This window comes from Paramisgurnus dabryanus, chromosome 21, assembly GCF_030506205.2.
Source record: "Paramisgurnus dabryanus chromosome 21, PD_genome_1.1, whole genome shotgun sequence".
NCBI lineage: Eukaryota > Metazoa > Chordata > Actinopteri > Cypriniformes > Cobitidae > Paramisgurnus > Paramisgurnus dabryanus.
Window position 1 is genome coordinate 2885976 of NC_133357.1, and position 26178 is coordinate 2912153.

The 26178-nt window shown below is 39.9% G+C and overlaps 1 protein-coding gene across 2 annotated transcripts in view; it reads left to right on the forward strand.

Moving 5' to 3' along the window:
* The window catches only part of rarga (retinoic acid receptor gamma a), a 60537-nt gene that overhangs the window by 23371 nt on the left and 10988 nt on the right, over positions 1 to 26178 (forward strand). The window contains exon 1 of one of the 2 annotated variants that reach the window (XM_065285335.2): positions 11986 to 12547. The exons of the other annotated variant lie outside the window; for it this stretch is intronic. Within the exon in view, the coding sequence (XP_065141407.1) occupies positions 12403 to 12547 (145 nt within the window). The 5' untranslated portion in view covers positions 11986 to 12402. Of the gene's footprint in view, positions 1 to 11985; positions 12548 to 26178 lie in introns of those variants that run through there. 2 annotated transcript variants of the gene reach the window in all.

Below are 26178 nucleotides of genomic sequence, written 5' to 3' on the forward strand. Positions count from 1 at the left end.
GGTAAACCATTCTTTGCAAGCATGTGAAAAAATAGGTCTTTGAAATTTGGCTCCCCCTGTGATGTCAGAAGGGGATAATACCGCCCCTTAATCTGCACTATCCAACCACAACACTGCCATTTAGTGCAGAGATCAGCTCATTTGCATTTTTAAGGACACACCCAAAACTGCACATTTTTGCTAGCACCTACAAAGTGGCAATTTTAACATGTTATAATAATAATAAATGAGGTATTTTGAGTTAAAACTTCACGTATGTATTCTGGGGACGCCAAAGATTTATTTGACATCTTAAAAAAGTTTTTGTTTAAAAAATGTATTTGTAAATGCTAAACTTTACTCAAATTGAGATTAATAAATGCTGTATTGTTGTTAGTTTATGTTAACTAGTGCACAAACAGTTATTGTAAATAAACAATTTACAATTATATAATCGGTTACATTTAGCAATTTATAAAACCGAGGATTTTCCACGACAAACGCTTTACGTACACTTTCTATCCTAGATGATTTGTCTGGTATTATTTTCTAGTGTGCCGTCTGTGTTGCTGTAATCGCATATCCAACCCGAGCCTTTAGTCCATTGTGTAAAAGGGAATTCATAAAGTCTTTGTTAATATTTTGGCCACAGCTGACTCCCACATTTGTCTGTTTTTTGGAGAGCTGGCGTAACCGCGGTCCGATAGGGAGACAGTCAGAAGTGGAATTCTCCCGTTGCCAAGTCATTAAGAGCTCAGTTCGGGAATTTTGCAAATTGTTCACAAATGGAATCTCGGCTCTTCTGACTCAATCCCTGAAATCCGGTGGATTACTTTCCTCCCCTGTAACCCTTCTATTTTCCTCCTCTTCTGTGTGGATTTCCTTTCTTGATCCCACCATTCCATAGAGACAAGGTGAGAGACAAGAGGAGTAAAGGAGGAAGAGGCTGTGAGTGTGAGAGTGGGTTGATATTGAAAGGTTGAATGTACTGTCATTTTAACACGATGACATATGAAGATAAAAAGCCAGCGTTGAGAGGGGGCGGAGCTTCACGGACAGGACCGGGCACGTGCAGTATGAAGATTCTACCATGGCGACCGGTGTGGGAGGGGCTTCTTAATAGAAATGGGGAGGGAACTTGTTCAAAGGGGCGTGACTTCAGACTGAGAAACTTTGCCAGTCAACCGCTCCAGTTTTGAATAACTTGTGTCAAAAGTCATGAGAATACTAAGAAAGCAAGAACATGGCATGCCAAATGAGGGAGAGAGACAGAGAGAAAGAAAGAGAGAGAGAGAGAGAAAGAAAACAGTCACAGATAGAGTGCAGGCTGGTTTGACAGATGGCCAAGTTTGATAAAATTGTCAAATGTTTCACTGTTTCATTTGTGTGCACAAGGAGGACTGGAACAGCTCGTCTTCTTTCTATGTTCACCTCTTCGGCCGTCTTCTAGTGACACTTCCAGACTCTCGGGGAGATGTATTGTGTGTACGAAAAACATGACAGGATAAGATTACATGTCTTTTCAGAGCAGAACATGTGTATGATTTCGCTGGAGGTGGACGTTCTGATGAATGTACGAGCGAACGTGGACGTTAAGGATGGGGGTATGAAGCGGGTGTTAATGGCCACGATCGGTCATTTGAGCCCCGTACTCGGGGAACTCTGGAATGTGTCAATGTGTTGAAACATGCATAATTCAGCACAGGATATTTTGTTGAGATCGAGTGTTGCACAGCAGTGTTTTTTTTTTGGGGGGGGGGGGTCTTGGTGACCCCCACGGCCTAATCAGGGGGGCTGAAGAATTAGCGATTTAAATATTATTAATGATGCAGTTATTTATTTTTTTAACTAAAAATAAATGTCTAGACAAGGTACTTGACTGTTCAGAAAACTTGATTCTGATTGGTCAAATGCCTTAAAGGGATAGTTCACCCAAATATGAAAATTCGGTCATCTATTACTCACTCTCATGTTGTTACAAACTCGCATAAATAAAAAAGATATTTTGAGAAACGTTTGTAACCAAAAAGTTTGTGGACCTCATTTACTTCCATAGTATTCTTTTTTCCTACTTAGGAAGTGAATGGGGTCCACGAACGGTTTCTCACACAAACATTCATCAAAAGATCTTCCTTTGTGTTCATCAGAACAAAGACATTTATGCGAGTTTGTAACAACATGAGAGTGAGTAAATGATGACAGAATTTTCATTTTTGGGTGAACCATCCCTTAAATTACTAAATTAACTCTTTTTGAGTTACAATACCTCAATCACTCAGCATCAGGGGTCCTGATCACCCTGCCTGGTGTATTTTGCATGACAAAAGTCATATATTTTTGTGATTTACTGTTTTCTAAATAAAATCATCATATATAGTACATATAGGGGCGGTTTCATGGACAGGGATTAGACTAGTCCTAGTCTAAAATAATTTAAGAGCTGTCCAAACTGAAAACATATCTTAAAATACGTTGTTTGGCCTCAAAAGGCATGCAAGTAATGTTTTTAGTAAGTTGTGTTTGTTAAAACTAGTTATATTTCCTAATTAAACTAAGCCCTAGTCCTGGCTTAAGCTAAACTCTGTCTGGAAACCATCCCATAGTACATAACCTTGATATCTTTAACCTCCTAAGACCTGGATGTCCACATGCGGACATCACATTTTTGTTGTTGTTTGCACCATAATACTTACTTCTGTGTAACTGGAACCTGTTCTACACAAACGTGGACAATTAAGGGGGTCCATTAGAGCAACTTCCTGAGTCAAAGCTGGGCGCCGCGGACAGGCGCCACCTATCGGCGCTAGTGTGCGTATACTCATAGAAAAAAATGTGTTCGATTTTTTTGGAACGGCACGGTGCTTTCCCTCACTGAGATGTGTGAGGGAAAATCGAAACACATTGTTTTCTATGAGTATACGCACACTGGCGCCGATAGGTGGCGCCTGTCCGCAGCGCCCAGCTTTGACTCAGGAAGTTGCTCTTATCCCTGTCGCGCCACAGAGCGCCACTCACATAGTTTAACATTAAATAACATCATATTTGTCCCAAATCATTAACGATTAACATTGGCTGCTAACATATATTTTGCATTTTGAAGTAGACGCTATCTGACTAAGCTCGCGCTATTTAATGTGCACTTCCGGTTTACGATACCTCCGAGTTGTCCTAGATGCGAGTTTACACTGCTTCATGTTCAATGAAAAATTTTTGGTTATTATATTTATTGGTTCTTCCTAACCCTAAAAGAAATCTGAAAAAAAAAAGACAAACCAAAGCTAGGGTCTTAGGAGGTTAAAGGAATAGTCTACTCATTTTCAATATTAAAATATGTTATTACCTTAACTAAGAAGAGTTGATACATCCCTCTATCATCTTAGTGCGTGCACGTAAGCGCTGGGGCGCGCTGCGACACTTCGATAGCATTTAGCTTAGCCCCATTCATTCAATGGTACCACTCAGAGATAAAGTTAGAAGTGACCAAACACATCAACGTTTTTCCTATTTAAGACGAGTAGTTATACAAGCAAGTTTGGTGGTACAAAATAAAACGTAGCGCTTTTCTAAGCAGATTTAAAAGAGGAACTATATTGTATGGCGGAACAGCACTTTTGGGAGTACTTCGACTCGGCGCAGTAACACCCTCCCTCTCCCATTATGAGAGGGAGAAGGGGAGCGGATTTTTCAGGCGAGTTGAAGTACTCCCAAAAGTGCTATTCCGCCATACAATATAGTTCCTCTTTTAAATCCGCTTAAAAAAGCGCTACGTTTTATTTTGTACCACCAAACTTGCTCGTATAACTACTCGTCTTAAATAGGAAAAACGTTGATGTGTTTGGTCACTTCTAACTTTATCGCTGAGTGGTACCATTGAATGAATGGGGCTAAGCTAAATGCTATTGAAGTGTCGCAGCGCGCTCCAGCGCTTACGTGCACGCACACAGATGATAGAGGGATGTATCAACTCTTCTTAGTTAAGGTAATAACATATTTTAATATTGAAAATGAGTAGACTTTTCCTTTAATATAAGATTGAAATTGATGTGAAATCAAACTTTGATGCTCTTAATCTCATACATAGATTTTTTTATATGTAAAGTCTTCTTTTCTGTTTTTACTCTTAAGTGATTTCTGTTTTAGTGGTTTATCAAAAGTTCATTCTGGATTTTGCTTAAGTACCCCAGGGATATGTGAACCCCATGTCTGGAAATCGCTAGTGATTGTGTGTGTCGAAGGTGTGTGTTACATGGTAGGTGTGTTTGTGTCGATGTCTGAGTGTTTCCTGATGGAGCTGCATAGACTAGTTTTGGTAATCTGAGACTTGTGTGTGCAGACAGAGCTGAAATGAAGTGGTGTTCTGTGTCTCTGTCATCACTGGCAATCTGTCTACACACACACAGAAAAGCATGACCCTCTTGCTTACACTCAACATATGCACAAACATCCTGTGCTATATAACACCATACACATCTAAAACCCTAGAAGAGTAGACGATGTATGCTCAATAAATCATATATACAATAAAGTTTTATTGCTCAGAGGTTGCTCCTTCATTGCTCGGGGGAGATAATGGAGTTCTCGATTATGTTTAATTCAAGTATCGACTTTTTAAAGTTATATTTTTTTGGCCATATTTTGCCTTTATTTAAACAGTGATAGTGGAGAGGACAGGAAAGTTAAGGGAGAAGAGAGGAGTATGGGACTGGCAAATGACCACGAGTCAGGAATCCCACTACACCATCGGCTCCGACTAGTATTGACTTTTTAAACTTTATCTAAGATTTGCCCTCACCTATGTTTCTTAAAAGTTTCAACTCGAAGCTATTCCTCAAGATATATAAAAATAAAAATATACACCACAGGGATAATTGGCTTTGGCAACACTTAAAGGGATAGTTCACCCAAATATGAAAATTCTGTCATCATTTACTCACTCTCATGTTGTTACAAACCTATATACATTTCTTTGTTCTGATGAACACCAAGGAAGAAATTTCGAGAAATGTTTGTAACCATTTGTGGACCCCATTTACTTTCATTGTATTATTTTTTCCTACTATGGTAGTGAATGGGGTTTACGAACGGTTTGGGTACAAACATTTCTCAAAATATATTCCTTTGTGTTCATCAGAACAAAGAAATGTATATAGGTTTGTAACAACATGAGAGTGAGTAAATGATTACAGAATTTTCATTTTTGGGTGAACTGTCCCTTTAACAATAAGACTGTATTTGGTAATATTAGTTAATGCATTAACTAACCTGAACTAACAATGAACAATACTTCAACAGCATTTATTAATCTTTGTTCATGTTAATTTTTAGCATTTACTAATACATTTTTAAAATGAAAAGTTGTATCATTAGTTAATGCACAATGAACTACATGAACAATTGTATTGACATGAACTTACACCAACAAAGTTTAAAGGGATAGTTCACCCAAAAATTTTAAGTTTTTCCAAACCTGTATGAATTTCTTTGTTCTTCTATGAAAAAAGGAAGTTACTTTGAACAGTGTTTGTAAACCAAACAGTTTTGAAGCACCATTGACTTTCATAGGATTTTTCCGACTATTGAAGTCAATGGTGCCCCAAAACTGTTTGTTTACAAACATTGCTCAAAATATTTTCCTTTGTGTTTAGCAGAACAAATAAATTTAAACAGGGTTGGCTTGTAACTTGAGGGTGACAGAATTTTCATTTTTGGGTAAACTATCCCATAAATAAATGCTGAATAACTAACTAAATTGCTCATTGTTAGTTTAGATTTGCTAATGCAATTAATAATGATTGATTAAGTGAATGTGAATTAGATAACATCATTTGGAGTTGCAATAAAATTTATTTTTATTTTTATTGCAACTCCAAATAAAAGTTTGGATTGCTATCTCCTGGTATGTAACAATACTTTGGTCTATTTTCATTTTCCTTCCAGTTAATCAGCTGTATAAAAGAAACAACTGAGATATTTGATATGTGATTTTGCTCTTTTGTAGGACCACACACAGGCAAAAACAGTGCCGAGAGTCCTGTTAAATGTCTTTTAATGCATAATGTCTGATATCTACAATCAGCATCTGTGAGTCACGCAGCAGTTAAACTTAACATCGCTGCCTGAGATCGACTCCTCTTGTGCGGCTCGTCTGGTCTGGAAAGTAAAGATGACATAGAGCCAGCTAAGTGAGATGGATTTCCAGCAGTTCTGGGTCTGTTTGTCATCTGAGTTTTGTCACATGAGAGGAAGGAGGGATTTGAGAGAGTGAAGTCTTAAAGAGTCAGGCCTTTAAGGCAAGCGAAAACAAAACTGTCTTTAAAGATGTTGCTCCGTGGTGGTTTAAAAAGTGCAGCAGGGTTGAACGAGTGTAACTTTGAAAACAGAAGGAAAAGGAGGGAGTTAGGCAGAGGTGGTGGAGAGTGATGGAGAATAGCTTGAGCTCCAGAGAGAGAGAGAGAGAGAGAAATAAAGGGAGGGAGAACAGGATAAGTTGGGGGAAAGTTAGTGGCCCAGTGGGGATTTCTTCTGGAGTTCAACCTCCTTGGCTGGGGAAGGGGAGGGGGGAGGAACTTGGGTCAGCACTATGAAGTTGGATTAAATGTCCAAGTCAACTCTTTTTTTTTCCGACTGCACAGAACAGTTTCAAACAAAAGATTTTCAGCAGGAGAGAAGAGTTTTGTAAAGTCGTCTTTGTTTCGAAATGAGAGTTTTTGGGGCTTTACCACATTTATGATTAATCTGTTACAAGATGCTTTTTGTTCAAAATGAAAATGAATACAAACAAAATTTTACGCAATTTATTTGAACAATAATAACAGCAATACCACAATAATGCATTTTGGGAATAAATCAGAGAAGTAATAAAAGTTGCTAAAGTTGCATAATCTAATTGTGAGATTTAGAGCGTCAAAGTAGTCATAACAATAAAAATGACACAAATGGGTGATTTGTGATTATTGCGGTAAATTACAGATTAAATAATAATCCTTCAATATATATACAGTAGTTAAACTTTTATTTATAACATGAAAATACTCAAATTATTGATTTTATTGACACTTCGCTTTATTATTCTTTGCAAAAATATCTGAACTTGGCTTGCTAAAACATTGACTTTGATCGTCTCTGTGTTCACTTTAGGCACAGACACACATTGTGATTCTTATATCATTAGTTTCAGGAACCTCTTTTCTATCATTAGAAAGTGAAAACAGACTATAATATTAAATTGCACTAGTGACACTCGGGTCCGGTGCAGGGAAAGGCAAGGCATTAATATTGCGTATTTAGCCCAGTTTGTATTTCGATATTCTTCATGTTGTGTTCGAAATTACATAAACAGCATTTTTGTTTTGTAGCTCAACTTCTGACAAGATAATCACATTGTTTTAAATACATTTTAATGCTGCTATGTGTCAATGCCAGTACGCGATGAATTCCGAGTCTAAATATGACACGCAGCACCTGAAGCACGTATTCAGCGAGCAACCCGATACAAGGATTTCAGTGTTTTTCTGCTTTTTGGACATGTACAACATATAAGTAAACCTGTTTAACAAGACTTTTAGAATGTGTCATATATTACTGAAAACAGGAGAAAATCAGCTTTCACGTGGTATACGACGTTGAGAGGTGAGTTATGTTTCAATTGATGCAGCATTAAATGCAAGCTTGTTTTAAAGTTGGAAATCTTTAAAAAACATAATTTTCTGAGAACAAAATTCACCAGGGCCAGATTAACAAAAATTTTGCACCAGCGCAAACCATAATTTTGTCGTTAAATAAAGATGCGCAGTGCATCACTGCTGAAAAGGTGTGGTCTAGATTTTTTTGCGACTGACTTTATTGCTTATGCATTTCTAAGAGTTACCCTTTCAGACGCAAAATTTTTGGGAGGAGATTATTTAAATGATTCACGCAACGCGATTTATTAATGTTTGCGCGTGTTATGACTGGTATTTGTACCCTTATTTAACGCAGAAATAAAGCATGTCTTAAATAACTTTACGGTTAAAATGGCTGCATTTATTGCTAAAAAAATTTAGTCATCACAGAGAGCAGAGAACGTGTGATACAATGCAGAGGATTGTTTTAACATGTAACAGTTTATTTGGAATGCCAGAGGAGCAAATTATTCAAAAATATTGTTTGCCAAGCCATATTTTTTTTTTTGCTGGAGTAGGAGTTACCAGGAGATGTCACACAATACCTGAAGTTTCAAAATTTCTTGTAAACCTTCATTTTTTTGTCATCCAGATGTTTTCTGTCTACTATAGCTTCGTTAGCCGGAATTACACACCCCGAATTTTCCGCTGCGATGTCCTCAAGATCAGCTCTGCTTATTTGCGACCCTGAACTAATTTGCGCTGCTCTTAGTAGACTGCGTTGGTCATTATGGAAAACAGCTGTTGCGCCTGTGTTATTTAATTTGCACTTTTTTAGTAAATAACCCGCAGATATTACCACTCCCGTCAGCGCTTTTTTGGAATAGCGCTCTCATGCTAATTTCCCCCGTTTAGTAAATCTAGGCCTAAATCTTTGAAATGGCCTTACTTAGTCAGTATTAAAGATATTAAAGTTCTCTACTTTATATAGAATGTTTTTTTTTTATTGGAAAATGACTTTAGCCGGGTTTTAACAAATGAGATTTCAAAATGCGTCACAAAGAACTTAACACTTTACAGTAAGCTTGTATTTGTTAAAATTAAATGCATTAGCTAACACGAACTAACAATGAGCAATAAAGTCACCATTTATTAGTCTTTGTTAATGTTAGTTAATGGGATAGTTCACCCAAAAATGAAAATACATATTGATGAACAGAAAGGAAGATATTTTGAGGAATGTTTGGAGCACCATTGACTTCCATAGTATTAACCTTTCCCACTATAGAAGTCAATGGTGCTCTTGTTTCCTGCTTTTTGACAGATATCTTCTTTCGTGTTCAGCAGAATAAAGAAATTTAAACAAGTTTGTAACAGCTTTAGGGTAAATTAGAGTAAATTGGGTGAACTATCCCAAATACAATGGTTCGTGTTAGTTTATTGTGCATTAACAAATATAAACAGTTAAGAACTTTTAATTTGTATTAGTAAATGCTGAAATGAACATGAGCTAAGAATAATAAATGCATAATAATAAATGTATTAACAAATGTTAACAAATGCAACCAAAAACGTATAAAATAAAACTAATTTAAACATCATTCGTCAACTTAATAATAGATACAGTATTGCTGTTGTATAATTGAATAGCCAAACTTTTTTAACTTTTAACACTGACTTTTTGAAACTTTGAAATTGAACATTGAACTACAAGCTCAACCTCTAACAGCCTTTGTTAAAGATAGATTTTATTTGACTTCACTGCTTTCTTCGTCAACCATTATACTTTTGATCAGTTCTTTTGTTTGTTCTTTTGTTACTTTTTTCTTTTATGACGCAACAATTACATGCTGTACCTCAGCATCACAATTGATGTACTTTACTGTCCACTCAAACAAAAGGGCCATTAAAAAGCTTTATCTCCCCCGCTCATTCTCTCTCTCTCTCTCTTTCTCCCTCTCTTTCTCTCTCTCTCTTTTCTTTCTCACTCTTCCTCTCTGACTTTGAGGGTCACCTAAGGAAAATAAATGAGAACCATAACAAAGTCAAGAGCCACAAGATCAATAAACAGCCTAATGAATGCCATTCTCAGCGCAAGCCCCGACGTGCTCGGAGAACTGCGCTTTGTTTCTTTTCGCAAGTGTGAAAAAGGAAAGGGGAAAATAAAAAGCAGAATGCGGCGAGCGAGCGGGAGATTGAGAATGTGTTTGTAAGGGAGGGCAGTGTGTGTTTATAGAGAACCCAACCAGCAGCGCAGATTGACAGGAAATGGTGTCTTTTCTTAGGCGACTGGGCCGTACCACTAGCAGCAAGTTGACGGGGGTGAGGGGGATGAGGGAGGGGGGCTTTGCCGAAGATGGATGAGGCAAGGCACCTCTGTTGCTCCTAGCATTGTGTTCAGCTGTTTGCTTGACTTGAACCCTGGTATGGCTCCATCCACTCCCCAGCTGTTCACTCATTGAAAGCCATTGGCACTGAAACTGGCAGAGCTATTTATTTCCTAGTGTTTCATTCCCAGGTCGTGTAGTGGCTGATTGCTTGTGTGTGGTGGATGTATATGTGGTAGATTTATTGGGGGTTGGGGGCGTAATTTGGGGCAGGGGTGGACGTAGGCAAGAGGGTTGACTGGCATGAATATGTTGAATTAGCTGGTAATCTACTACTGATGCAGTTACACAGATGGATTTATCTGAAGTGAATAGCAGTTCATTCAAGATATGCTTTTTTATAATACTATTTTTAAAAGGAAATTTTTATTTTGATTACAAGGAAAAGGAAATGATTTTCCTGTACTTCTCTTTTCTGCATTTACTTTAATGGTACTTTAATGCAACGCAAAGTTGTCAAAAGCGTTATAGCAATGAACTGAACCAAATCAAATCGAATAAAGCATAATCGAAGTGAGGTTAAGGTTTGCAACTACAGTAAATGAGGAATCTGTTCCTGTAGCTCACTTTGCATTAGCAGTGCAAAAGTCATGGGTTCGATCCTAAGAAAACAAGAACCTTTAGAAAGTCAAATGCATAAATTAGTACTGTCTTAAAGGATAGTTAACCCAAAAATAAAAATTCCGTCATCCTTTTAACACAAAGAAAGGAATGTTTGTAAGCAAACCAATCATAAGCCCCATTTACTTCCATAGTAGGAAAACTGTGGAAGTGAATGGGGCTCATCATGAATGCTTTGTTTACAAACATTCCTCAAAATATCTTTCTTCATGTTCATCAAAACAAACACATTTATACAAGTTTGTAACAACATGAGCGTGATAAAATGATTACGGAATTTTCATTTTTGGGTGAACTATCCCTTAAACGGTCAGGATCATTTTCATGCCCATGTTTTGCAAAATATGTGCACAACTCGCTGCAGAATACCACTGAATTCTTATCAGTCCAGTGTTTGTTTAATATTTTGGCTAATTCAATTCCGATGTCAGCTACTAAGAGTTCAATGTTCTCATTAGCACGAATTAGCCCAGATTTCCCCGAAAATCAGTGCACAGAAATGCCGCTAGATTCCTCCCAGGCCTGGTCACGTGCAATTCGTGTTTTCCAGCATTTTTTGTGTCCAACATTTCGGTCAGCAGGACATCAGCTTTAATAAACACAACAGTACAGCGCATTAAACAAACTGTACGTCTATCCCTCACAGACTGGCGTTCATTCATGTCAAGTTAAATAATGCATCTACTCTCGCTAAGGTCCACGGGAAGGGAGTCAGATCCATCATTTCTACATAGCACGTCTGAAGGCAAGCCGTGACATTCCATTCCAAGTTCATCTTCCTGTTGGTCTCCTGCCTGGCGTCCTCCAGCTCTTGGATTCTCCGTGTGAACTGAATAAAAGTTCCTCTTCTTGTGCTCCTACGAGGGCCAGAGGGGGCTTTGAATATTCGCCACATACTTAATGAGGTATAGACAGCAGTGACCATCAGTCATTTACCCTGTTTTTGTGGAGACAAAAGGGCGAATTTTGCCCTGGCATCTGCTGCTTGCACAATGCTCTCTCTCTCACTCACTCTTTCACTCACTCTCTCTCACTTACTCGCTCGCTCTGGACTTTAATGTGGTTATGATTAGAGACGGGATGGGTCGGTGGGGGGGTGTTCTCATATTTACTGCAAGAAAAAGGGGGAGGTGCAGTATCAGAGAGAGAAAGAGAGAGAGAGATTGTGTGTGTGTGTGTGTGTTTGTGCGTGGTGCTGAAATATGAATCACAAAAACGAGGCCAGCACGAATCGAATAAAAGTTTGTCCTCTAAACAGATCAAGCTTGCACACAAACATGCATACACACACTGTGGCCCCTCCCTGTGGCCCTCTCAATTTCTCTCCACCCCCACCTCTCTCTCTCACCCCCACCTCTCTCTCTCTCTCTCTCTCTCTCTCCACCCCCCTCCGGGTGCTCAGAGCCGAAGCAGTTGGTTCGCTCCGCTGTGTCTGAGAGGCGCGAGTGTTGTGTGTGCCTGTTATTTAGGTCTGTTACAGCACGCTAGGAGCAGCTCACCCGAGCGCAGAGACGCAGCCTAGCCAGCCAGCGACCGGTGCCGCAGTTCAGCCAGAAAGGGAAACAGAAACAAGCAGCGTGAGCGAGGGACATAGTCACGGAGAGAAAAACACACAGAGTGAGAGAGGAAACGCTTACAAGCTCAAAAACAGCAGGATCAGGCAGCACGTATATATCCAGACTAAAGGAATTCCAGCGGGGGATTTAGTGCCGTAGCTGCGGGTGTTTTGTTTTTGTTGGTGACGTGAACGGTATCGAGAAGCAGGAACAGGACCGACACTCGTTTTAGTTTGGAGGTAGGGTGGTACGGGCAAAATGTTCGACTGCATGGAGGCACTGGGCATGGGTCCCCGCCAACTCTACGATGTGACCAACCGTGGCGCATGCATGCTTCGAAAGGCAAGCCCCTTCTATGCTGGACTGGACCCTTTTGCTTGGACTGGGACGGCTAGCGTACGCTGTAAGTGTTGCATTTGTCTCACTCGTTCTGTCACTTTGTCATGACACTGCATTGCTTGGAGAGCCAACGAGGCCTCCGGTCTCTAACTAACCACAGGAAAAGGACCCTTCGTGTCAAGCCGACCATTAGTTAGAGCCTTCAAGCTGCTTCCATGCATGCACCATGCTGGGTTTGTGTGTTTTAGAGATGGGGAAAGAGAAAGATTGCATGCTTCGAGTCTGGTTTCACCAGCAGTGTGGGTAACCTGATTTCTGACCTGGCCTGTTGATGAAAAGTTAAACAGAAAGAAAGTAATGCGATAGGAAAAGATGAAAGAGAGAGTGTGTTTGAGAAAGAGAGGTAGGTGGGGGGGAACCTGACACTGTGCTATAATTTCAGTCATGCATATTGCATTTGTCTTCCTCACTTCACAATTGTGCCTGACAGCTCTGGTATCCCAGCATGCCTGCCACGGCTCAGCCCACACAACAGCATCAAACAGGCATTAAAAGTGGGTTTGAACTGGGACATTTTTTAAACATGTGTCAGAGATGAAATTCTCAGATTTGGAATTGGAAATGGTGGAAACTTAATACGATAGACGTAAACGGTGACATAAATAATTGCGAATTGATAGATGTGGAATGTTCAGGCTTCAGCAAAGCTTTGCTCTCTGCTTTAATCGTCGTATTTTTCCTGCCTCTCTTCCAGACTTTAGACAGCCTTTGGCTCTGAAAACAACCTTGCTTCAACTATAAAATCTGGGGTCCATTTTCGTAGGGGACCAGGGGGACTAGTCTGAGAAAGAATGTGTTTTAAAGAGAGAAAAGTACATGAAACTATCTGTATAACTTTTATCTCCACCGTCTCATATTAACATATAAACAGTGATGAATGATAAGAACCGAGACAAAACCTCAAATGTCCAGTTAAGCAAACAGCGCTGTTAGCCTTTCCACACCTCGCGGCCTCAACCTTTTTCAAAAATGCACGCCGCTCTCGCTGTTTTCCATTTGTATTTGTTGAACCTTCTGCTTTTTGTTCCCTCTTCTCTGCCTCTAAGCACAAGTCATCTGTCTTCATTAATCGTGAAGACACCAACGTTTCAGTGGCTGTCAGCCACACTGGGTCCTCTTTAATGAAGACAGATGCCCTGTCTGGGCTCGACCCAGAGGGGAAGGGGGGAGTCCATAATGCCTCTTCTCCTCGGCCAGGGCCTTGACGATAACAAGATAAAAATCTGTTTATTTAATCAGTCATGTCTCACCAGCGCTACACGAGCACACGGGGCTCGTGTTGGAAAACGAGACCTCCGATTCGGCCCTGCGTCTCGAGTTCTGTTGCTCTTCTGGTTCCAGGAAATAGGAGAGGCGGTCGGACAGATCCAGCTGCCCTCGGGGAAGAGCGGGATTGGTGTACTGTTACAGGCCTGTGTGCCCAGAAACCTCTGTAAACAGGGCAGGCCTATCGGAGCGTAGGACCGGGACAGTTTCTTTTCATTGTCCACTTCAACGAGACAGATGAATTGATGTTTTAGCCTAATATCTCATTAAGGGTAGGCCAGCTGCAGTGCATGGTGGGTAAACTCCATTGGCTATTCAAGCAGATGCAAAGCCAGAATGTCTTTATCTCTTCAACTTTTATTCAATTAGAGAGCGACATAAAATTTTTAGATGGGTGCAAACTCGAACCCATGTGAGCTCTGTGAGGTGACAAAAACTTGTGGTCTATAAGACGGAAGTTCCTTTTCTCAAGATACTATTTTTGTGTGTGGTCCTTGTTTTATGTGGTGGGCAACCTTTAGGTTGTTATCATTACATATGTGCCTCTCTTCTTGTAAGTAATGTCAGCCAGGAAACTTGCAGTATACCAAGTTGACAATGAAAGGTCTAAACTTGCACTTCTGCTACCCCCGCTGCCTGTGAGAGGTGAAGAGCAAGATTATCTCAGACCAATGTCAGTGTAGACGGCCTTTCCTGTTTTCATGTGCTGCAGTTCAAGACCTTTGTGTATTTGTTTTTTTTAATTCAGTCTCAGAGGTTATGGAGAGGCTGCGCGCAAGATAATGTCGGCTCTCACGATGATGTGCGGTTCTGTTATATCTGTTCAGTCTTTGAAAGAGAAGAGTAATGAAGAGGTTTGATTGCGTAATCTGTTTTGAAGAGAGACACTGGTCTGTATTGAGCCACATGGTAAAAGGAAATGCGCAGGTGATTTGCTAATCTGTACGTTAGAAAGATAGCATCGGATTTCTGTGAAATGTAGACTTAACTTTCCATTTTATTTGCTTATGATCGGCGTGGCCAAATGAAATGTCACACACAGCTTGGTTAGACAGGAGGGCATTGTAATAATCTAAATGTTTTTAGTATGATAACACACTTAGCCAGTACATGTTTAGTAGGGCTTTCTCTTTGCCTGGAAAAAACCTAAAAGAACTGGTTCACTTTGAAAGAAATTTGATTATTTTAATAAGTTTTATTAAGGGTTTTTTTTTTTAAAGATACACTCTGCCAAAATATTCCCCCCAGCTGTCACTATCCTAATATACACCATTAGGTACAGATATCTATACACCTAATATACATAAAATGACATCTTTAGGCGCAAAGCTATCGGTTTCAGGTTGTTGGTTAAAACATCAATGACAAATTCTGACACTTTCACTGACAACTGTCATACAGCATTTTGTGGTGGGTGTGTTTTAAGAGGAAATTGTACAGTAAAACTGGAATGATAGACTGAATGAAAAACTATTAACACTTTCCAGTAATGTTGGTTAACATTAGTAAACACATTAGCTAGCATGAACAAACAGTGAACAATATAGATTTTAATAATAAAGGATTTAATAATCTTCGTTGTGGTTAATGTCAACACATGCAATTGTTCATGATGCATTAATAACTTTTGATTTAAAAAATGTATAAGTAATCAACATGAACTTAGATTAATAAGATAAGTGCTGTAGAAGTATTGTTCATTGTTAGTTCATGTCTACAAATACAAATGCAACCTGTAAAGTGGTAAAGTGCTTTTTTGTCAAATAATTTTAATTCCTTTGGACTTTTGCTTAAAAAGTAACTTTTTAAATGACCAGACGTGTGGTTTTTAATTAGGATTAGATGGTTGGTGTTTGGTTTGGGTGTCTTAAAATGGAGACCATTTTTTAAAGTTCATGGGTAGAATCTTCCTGATCTCTCGAGCTCATACACGCATGCCATTGTTTTCTGTGTGCTGTCCACATCAGAGTCCGATAAGCTCTCTGAAACAGAGCTGTATGTGAAAGACAGGGAAATGAGGTCTTCCTGTGTCCGCCGTCACACGCTGCCTCTCATTTTTCGTGTTAATGGAGGTCTTCAATTATTTCATTATAATTATAAAAAGATTCAATTAAAAGATTAGAGTGCCAGAGGAGACAGGGGAATAAAATATGGCTGATGGCTGTGTGTGTTTGTTTGTGTGTGTGTCTGTGTGTGTGTGTGAGAGAGAGAAAGAGAAAGAAAGAGAGAGAGAGCAAGAGAGAGATTTCTGTGTGTCGAAGAAAACAGGAAAAAGTGGTTGGCCGTGAGTGGTTTTACACACTGATCACATCCCTGTCCAACAATAGAGATGTGTTTTGTTAGTATTAAACACTCCATAGACAATGTTTTATACTGAACCTGTTTTATATAATCCTGTACTTTGTTGCTTGTAACCCCTTTCAGGTTTCGAGCTAAAGAATAGCACTTCATTGTTATGTATCAAGGTATTGTTTTTTTGTACCTTTTGTGACTCAACATGTTCATTGTCTGCTTAAAATATTGCAGCTTTTTAGATGTGACATTACATAAGTTGTGGTTGCAGTAAAGTATCTGCATTAGCAGCTTTTGACACTTTCGCAACTTCAGTGTGATAAAAAACGCCCTGCGTGTATGCATTATGAATGTGGTGTATGTGAGTGTTTTAAATGTGGATGGTTGTTGAAGTCTGTTTATGAGTGAGTTGAAGTTAAACCCGGTAGAGGAGGCTGCTAGGATTTTCATTTTCTGCTGTAAAGGCAGTTTGTAATACCACAGCGGTGTCAAGAAACTGTCAATATGAAAAATCTGCTTTTTATAGTTCAGCTTGGGACAATGTGAATTTTAGACCGACTGCGAAATGTTCGGACAGTGTAATGGATCAAACCGATACATCCGTGCGGCTAAGGGTTAGTCCGCCAACTTGGTGTTGGTTTGTATTCGGGGCGAGTTCCTTACACCTTGTTGCAGATTTCAGGACCGTCTTGAGAGGCGAGCGGAAAGACTCATTGGCATATGTGGCTTTGTCAAAATTTCTATTTAAGGACTGTTGCTAATTAGCTGGCCTTTTTTAACTTTCGTAGGTCTCTGATAAAGACAACAAGGCAATGCATTACGGGATCGAAAACTCTGGGTGAGACTCGATGGCTGTCATAGTTTGGTTATCACCTTCCTTTTGTCCAGTGATTTAGTGGTTGTTTACTGAGCGCTCCGGTGTCTGGTTGGCGGTTTCTATCTGGGGCCGAGGCGTTGGCAGGGTCTGTGTAAGTCTGAAACCATGTGTTAGCCCAGTGTGAAACGCAAAGTTCTGTTACCAGTGTGTTGTTGACTGACGGCTTGGCTCCATCGTTGCTAAGGCTCACTGTTATGTGCGACACGAAATATAGCTCAACTCCCTCCTCCTCCTCTGTGCATTGGAAACACTTAATGAATCATGCATTTTATCTAAAATGAAGATCGGGTCGTTGGATTGCTGCACGGGTGATGAGGTCATGTTCCATAGAAGACATTGGTTTTGAGATATAATCTCGGTTTGCTAGATCGACTAGCGTAGTTACATTTCTATATGTAAATATCTTATGTTTAATGTATTATAGCCTATATATACATTTAGTAAAATATAAAACATGTGCTATATGTGTAACCCAAGAGAATAACAACACATGCCAGTCGTAACCTTGAAGGAAGTCCCCAATCTTTGAGTATATATTTTCATATTTTTAATATGTAGTTGTTTACGTCCCTATTACGTGCAGATAGAGGTGAGAGGGTGAGAAAAATGAATCTTAAATCAGCCATGAAAGATGAATGGATACAGGAGCCCGAGGATGCTTGTTAGGGCAGACCATCTGTACTTAACCCCCTACTCATCCATCTTTTTAAACGATCATCTGCCGTCTGAAAACGTCTTCAATACGAGCACGGATGAGACCGTCTGTCTGCTTGACAGGCCTGCGTCTCGGATGCTCTACGCTCCATTTAGAAAAGCTCTGTTGGCTCTAAATACGAACGTATTGTCGGCAACTCAAGGTGACTTTCTTCAAGGTTACGACCGGCTTTGTCTGTTATTCTCTAGGGACGTTGTGCGGTATTGCTATGAATCTTCACAGTTGTCGGTTTCTACTAAGTGTGCCAGTCCACACCCTATCATCTTGGGTAGTCTCTGTAGGCGTGCTGCCACACTAAAGTGAGAAAATTCCACTCATGTAAGCATGCATCATATTGTAATTTCCCCTATAGTCAAAGCAGAAGTTTCTCACAGACTAACTCGTATGCCATTAGAGAAAACAGAACCATGCCAGGCTGTTGGATTGACAGCGAAATGCTCAGTATTTACACACAAGAAAACCCACAACTACTGCTCGCCCTAACCACAAATCACGTAGACAGCAGGAAGCCGCAGTCTTTGTGTGAAACGAAGTTTAGAATGAGGTTTAAGACATAACTGAGTACGACCGCAGCTAGAAAATAATTTGACTCGCCGATCAATGTTCGAGTCCAACGGACGTGCCGTTTACCCCAGCGTATTATGTGTAAGTTTAAGGTGTGAACCTTTGTAGTTCCTCTGTTCTTCTTTTGTGGTTTCTATTGTTTGGGGAAGGAAGCAATAAGGGCCAAACAAGGAGTTCCTCCGCCCAAGTCCTAAACAGAGAAACACTTCAGACGCTGTAACACACTCCGAGTTCCCTGTTTTGAAGCAGGTGAGCGCAGACAGCTAGACAGATGGTGAGAGGAAGTCAGCGAGGACCAGAAGATCAAAGATAAATGCTAGATGAGGCTGCCTCGCTGCCTGTTGGCTTCTTCGTTGATCAATGGTTGTGTCCATGGAGGAGGCATCCAGCCATTGGAGTGGAGAGGAATTAGAGGAGACATTCACACTCAGGGGCTGACAGCACAGATGAAGCCTGGCAGGGGTTCGGGGGATTCAGTGGAGTTGCAAATTTGGATGTCTGAACCAGAAATCTGTCCGCTCTGAATCAGTTCGTCATTGTGTCCTGATTACCCCTCACTGTCTAGTTTGGATAGAGTCCTACCAGAGGAATAGGACAAACATTATTAAATAGGCTGTTTAGGATTAAAGGAACAGTATGTAAGAAATGTATATCAATTAATCATAAAATGGCCCTGATATGTCACTAGACATTAAGAAATCATTTTCATTTCAAATACTTATATCACTGACAACGGTGGTCTGGCCAGGATATTGTCATTTAAAAAGTGGAGTTGCAGCCCTCAACTGATGTTTATGTTGTCATTTTGTGTATTGGCCACCAGCTGTGTGATTGCAGTACCAGTTTTAGCCACAAGTTTTGTGATTGCACTACCAGTTTTGGCCACAATCCTACATACTGTTCCTTTAAAGCATTTGGGCATTTGCAATGCCTTTGTTAGTTTTAAAGGATTAGTTTATTTTCTTAAACAAAATCCAGATAATTTACTCACAACCAGATCTCAAAGAAGGCATAAGGGTCTTATCTAGCGAAACGATTGTCATTTTTGACATGTAAAATAAAAAATATGCACTTTTAAACCACAACTTCTCATCTATATCCGGTCCTGTGACCTCACGCAATATGTCATCACGTCAAGAGGTCACAGATGAAGAAGGCGAAACTACGCCCCAGTGTTTACAAGTGTGGAGAAAGAGGACCGTTTCGACGTTGTTGTATGTGTAATGCTACTAATTAATGTCTTTGTGTCAGTTAATTGTTTAAAATGGCCCGCAAATGTGAGTTTCATAAATGTAACACGTGACCTTTCCACGGCATTACGCAATTACGTGACGTCACAGGACCGTAGATAGACGAGAAGTTGTAGTTTAAAAGTGCATATTTTAAGTTTTCTTGTCAAAAATGACAATCGTTTCGCTAGATAAGACCCTTATGCCTCGTTTGGGATCGTTTAGAGTCCTTTGAAACTCCATTGAAACTGCAATTTTAATCTGCATTAAAACTGTTAAGTGTTGGGGTCCATTAAAGTCCATTAAAATGAGAAAAATCCTGGAATGTTTTCCTCAAAAAACATAATTTCTTCTCGACTGAACAAAGAAAGACATCAACATTTTGGATGACATGGTGATGAGTAAATTATATGGATTTTTTAAGAAAATAGACTAATCCTTTAATTTATACTTTTGTTAAGTTTTTATAAGTAGTTTAGTAGATGTTTTATCCTTATTTTATAATGTTTTTTAACAATTTGCTCGGGAACATAATACAACATTAATGCAGCCTGTAGAAGATCCATTGGTCGTAACCCAACTGTTAGAGCTCTGCGTTAGCAGCTTAAAAGGTTGCGGGTTCGAACCTGGCGAACACACATACTGACAAAATGTATACCTTGTATTGCACTATAAGTTGCATTTGATAAAGTATGTGTAATTGTAAAAAGGTTAGATTACCAGCCTGGTCCTTACGCACTATGCCACACCCCCTTTATAATTTTAGGAGTATAGATAAATAAAATGAAACTAAAGTTCTTCCTATTGGTGTGGAGGTTAGTATCTGTGCAAGTTATATTTGGATTGCTTATCAGTAGTACAGTACCGTGCAGTAGATGCTATATATGATTGATTGTGTTTGCTTACTGACACTGGTCACTGGTCGTGTTGCACAATATTGAGATGTTTATAAGTCATTGTTGACTGCACTTGAATGTAGTTCAAGTTTGAAACAGTCCCAAAAAGCAAGGCTCCTCTTTACCTGCTGCCCTTTTTCTCACCCTGTCTTGGCCTGCAGAAGACCTCGATTCTGGCCAGACTCCATGACGATGACTATATGAGAACGATAACTGTCTACATTAAGTCTGCCAGCCAGTGTGCGTGCATATGTGTTCATATATGTATTCATACCTGTATGCCGGTTATGCCATAAGAGTGTAAATTTCTTGAGAAATTGACCAGTCTCTCTCTCACGCTCTCTGTCTTTTTCTCAGAGCCATCTTTTGGATGGCAGCCCAGTTTTATCACAGGGCTTCCTTTCAGAAAGAGCCGTATTGAAACAGGAAGAGCTCCTCCTTTTACAGGCCCGGGATGGAGTGCATGGGGCGAGGGTAGGGGTCTGGTGATGGGCTGTTTTTGGGGGGATCAGGTAATGAGCTCACAGGCAGCTGTTGCCGCTCAGCACCTTTAATGAAAGCACACGCACACCTCTCAGCTCTACCGTTCCTTTTGTTCTGCATCTGTGGTGCGCAGACACTAAACTCTTAAAAAATAAAATGTGCTTTAACGGGCTGTATGGTGCCGTAAAGAACCTTTTACTACCACAGAACTTAAGAAAGTTCTTCAAGGGACCAAAATGGTTCTTCTGTGGAATCTCTGCGAAGAGTTTAGCTTTGTTTCACCTATGTTTGATCTACCCATGAGCCTTTTTCAGCAACCCTTTGTTCTGTATAACGTGGAAATTTGCAAGTGATTGATTTGAAACGCTCTACATAAGCAGCATGTTGATTTACATACAAGCAAAGCGAAAGGGAGTGATGTGGTACATAAATATGCAAAGCGCAACCATATTTGTAATAAAGAAGTCAATGTAGAGTAATTGTTGGTAATACATATCATGTATTTTTTTTAACTAAGCTCAATACAATGCATTCTGTGAATCCCTTGCCCTTGAATTATACAAGTGATAATGCTTTAGCAGCTTTATCTCTTAAAAATAAAAGCTTTTATTTGTGGTATTCTGGTAAATGTTTCAAATTGCAAGAAGCATTGTTTTTCTTCAATTTGTCAATTCACGAATGTCGAAAACAGTTTGCAGTAAGATAAAGCCAGCAATCAAAGAGAGTTACATACAGCGGAAAGACACCGTGATGCAGTTAAGAGGAAGGAAATGTGGTTGTGTTATATGAGGTGGTACAATGACAACAGCATGTGAGGAGGATCTGGGTGATGGCAGGAAGTCATGGGCAATGAGAAAGAAAGAGAGAGAGAGAGAGATAGAGCCACGGATGATTCCCCTAATCAGGAAGCTGGCAGTCATTGGAGGGCTATGTGTTTTCTCCCATCAGGCACTGCTGCCAGTCAGTCTATCAATCACCTCGCTTCACAAAACCTGGCTAATCGGTGGCCCGTCTGCCACACATGCAACAAAGCAGTATGTCCGTCCAAAACCGGCGATGCAATCTTAATAGAGACAAAGCAAAATCTGGTTACTTTCCGTGTAGGGAAGCAGGATTATGTTCTGAGAAACACAAAGCGAACAGCAAGCAAAAACACGCCCAACACGCTGAAATACTTATGAGGAATTGAGACGGAGAGAACTATATTTGCAAATCAAATGGGAGTCTTTAGAGACACTCGCTGGATGAGCGCCCATGCAGAACTGAGCACACACACACACTAACTCACATGCCAAGACTAGATTTGGGAACAGTGTTCCACTAAAGATTCAATCACACCCACAGTCACGTACACAAAATCTGCTCCTCTATTGTGAAAGAATAGTTGTTCCACAGCCAGTGCGTCATATGCTGCACAGCAAAATGTGATGTTGCAACACTTAAAACATATGAAACTGACACTTGTACTGGTTCTTTCTCTACTTTTTCAAACACAGTCAAGACATTTCTGGTCATCGATCACTTCTGGTCATCTATGTCTTTGCACTAGTTGTTTAGTTTACTGGTTCATGCAACCATTTTACATCCTCAGTGGACCTTAGAATCAAAGTAATTGTTTCTTTAAAAAACTTTTTATTGTTTGCAACACAAAGAATCTTTTGTGCAACAGAAAGGTTCTCTGGGGGTTCTTTATGGAACCATACAGCCTTACAAAGAACTTTCAGAAACACATTTTTAGGAGTGCCGCATGACCAATGAATTTGAACTTGGACTAAATTGTGTTTTTGCACCACAGTGCATGTGTTCATGTTCATGCACTTGCACTTCATTGGCAATACCTACACAATATATTTTACAAACACACATGCCGGTACACAACTGTGTATAATATATAAATATGCACACATGCATGTATAATTTTAAGAAAAGTATTTATATTTATATATAATATAAATTAGACATAAATATACAAATATACATGTAAACATTTCTTAAATATAATATATACATGCATGTGTGTGCATTTATCTATACAAAGTTATTATACATAGTTCACACACACATATATAATGTAAACAAAAACTTTTATTCTGCAATAGATTAATCGTATCGTTATGCATCCCTAGTACCTAAAGGTGCATATTGGTACCTCAAAGGTACACATTGGTAATTTGGGTCACATAGTGGGATAAGGTGGGTCGTACAAAGTGGATATAGTGGTGAATGACACATAACAATTTAGCCCAAAACTAATGACACGCAATGACAATGATTTTGATATGATATCTACCATAATGTATTTTGATATTGCAATTAAACTTGTATGTTGGTGGGTTAGGGTGGCCATTCGTGCCAGTTCCGCCGGACACGTCCCAAACAGGATTTCGGGTGCGTTCTCCGGAAGTCGCGTTGCTGGACCGCATACGTCATTGAGGTTCTCACATTTCAGTTAAAATACATTCGAAAATTAAAGGAACAGTATGTAAGAAATTTATATCAATTAATCATAAAATGGCCCTGATATGTCACTAGACATTAAGAATTAATTTTCATTTCAAATATTTATATCACTGACATCAGTAGCCTGGCAAGGATATTGTCATTTAAAAATTGGAGTTGCAGCCCTCAGTTGATGTCTATGTTGTCATTTTCCGTATTGGCCACTAGTTGTGTGATTGCAATACCAGTTTTGGCCACAATCCTACATACTGTTCCTTTAAGATTTATTTATTTTAAAACATACAATCATTGTAGTTCATTCTTACCTTGAAATGTAACGGTTGCTTTTCTGAAATTGAACCCGAAATATTAAACCCTGATGACGTATGCGGTCGACCAATTCGACTTTCGCGAAATCCTTTTCGGGACGTGTCCGACGGAACTGGCACGAATGGCCACCCTATGGTGGGTCGCGGGATATATTGTACCTAATTTAAGTGGGTCGTGAAATGAAAAGTTTGGGAAACCCTGCTTTAGAGGTACATACTGGTACTTGAAGATACATATCTGTACCAAAATGATACATATTAGGACCTTTTTAGGACCATCTCTTTTTTTGAGAGTGTAGATATATCCATAAATAGATTATGTGCTTTTTCTCAGCATACTGTAGTCTATACTGTCTGCACTTGTGTGCATGCATTTACTTTGTCCATTGTGCTTTTGGGTGTACATACGGACGTTTCCCTAGCGCCGGGTCGTCATTTTGTCTAGGTTGACAGTGGTATTAACACAGGATGGTCCACCTGGAATAGTTGTGTACAGAGAATACAGAGAGACTAGTATAGGGAGAAACACAATACCGGGCAGGAAATGAACGACGTCTCCTGATAACCGCAGTCAGTCTCTACCTGTCACTTCATCACCAGCCATCCACCCTCTGCATTCACATTGTCATGCAAATCGAGTCCCTTGCTGGTGAGCTGATAAGAAGGCCTCTCGTTTCGGAACGCTTTGTTTCCCAAACAGAGGAGCGCTGAGTGCCGCCTCACAGAAAAGCCCATCCCATTGTGCGCCCTGGGAGAACTGTTGACTGATATTCGGGGTAGAAGCATTTTAGAGGGAGGGAAAGCAACTGGGTTTTTACGGCAGGAACCGTCTCGGGTTGTTGAGAGATCCTGATGGATTTTTTCGTCTCACCCTCCCTTTTTTACTTTGCCACTCAGACGGTGTCAGTCAGTAGCCATTTTTACGCCACAAGTGGTTTGTCGTTACCAGCGTAATGCCATTTTTACCACATAAACAAATGAGTTTACACTTGCATTGATCCTACGTTTAGTTCAAAGACAGGGCTCCAGACTGCCCCCAAATGGTAGCATTTTGCCCCTAAAATTTGAGAGTGTGCCACTGAATTTTACATTCAGTCGCACATGTGCAACCAGTAAATTTTTTTCCAAAAGTGCACAATAAAATGTGACACTGAATTTGAAACAGCACATTGTACTTTCTGCATCTATCATTAAAGTATTTATTAGTAATACAGTGGAAATTTGTAGAAATGTGAATATTTGGTTAGCATGTTGATTTACGGTGTGTGCCCCTAAATTTTCTGGTTGCGCCCCTAAAATTTTCAGTTGGGGGCCACTGTGCTCCTAGTGAAAAAAGTTAGTCTGGAGTCCTGAAAGAGCACTGGCATGGTTTGATGGCACACATGCTTTGGGTTTATCTTAATGTGAGCACCTTTATATATTAGTTCTTATTAATGATGTAGTTGGTGTTTCCAACAATGGCAAAAAACTTAACCTTTTCACTTACTCCCATTGCAAGGTCTTATAATAATCCTCTCGCGTTCCTCAAAACAGACAAGTAGGAAAACAAATGTATAGCACAATGCATTGCGTGTCAGACATATCACGCACATTGAAAACAGTTTGAATGCTCTTGAAATTCCCCGTAGACGTTAAGCTTATAAACTCTCGCTTGAAGAATAAGAGAGTTGTTTGTAACCATGGCCATGAACAGAGGGCTCTACTGTAGCTGAGCTTAACCCTAAAGAGAGCTCCCCTCCATTCTCACCCCCTTTTTGCTGTTTTCTATCAAATTCCTAACTTTATGCCCCCTTTTCTTCTTTTGAAGTCTCCAAACTCTTGTAAAAGTCCAAGCTGGTGGTTTTTGCCAAACCCTTATGGAGGAAAGAGGGTGGAGTCCTAGGTTCTCCATTGAAATTGGCTGAAGAAGGTGGGGCAGTAAAAGTTAGCATTTTAGAGCCACCCTGTTTTTTTATTTTTATGATCGGCCTTTTTTTACTAGCTAGGGCTACAGCTGGTGGTGTGAAAGGCCGCCCGAGGTGTCTGAGTCTTAATAAAGACCCTGCCAGCCGGGTTGGGGCCTCTGGTCCGGCCATGAGACCACCTTTATAGGCTTGGCTTACGAGCGTGGGCCCCTATTAAAACCTAGCAGGACTGCACTAAGGAATTTAGGGCCAGGAAACAAGAGAAAAATAGGGTTTGTGTGTCAAAAGATGGAAGGGTGAGATTGGGGGCTCGGGGTTTGTGGAAAGCCAAGGGTAAAAGGTGAAAGAACAGTTGTTTCAAGATTACCGTTTGGTTACGAAGATATATTACATGACTTAAATTTTGCGACTTCTCCTGAAGGTTGCTGTTGGTTGGGGCTGGACAGTATTGAAGGGAAACGCGATATCTTGCTTTTAAAAATACGGTATGCGATATGATAATGCTTTGCGTTTGTAAAGTTGTAAAATCTGAAACCAACAAACATGTTTTACATTCTTTCTGATTGTTGATCACCTTCCACACATCTGATACAGTCTCTGTATATATACATACATACATATACATGGCCCTGGTTGCTGTC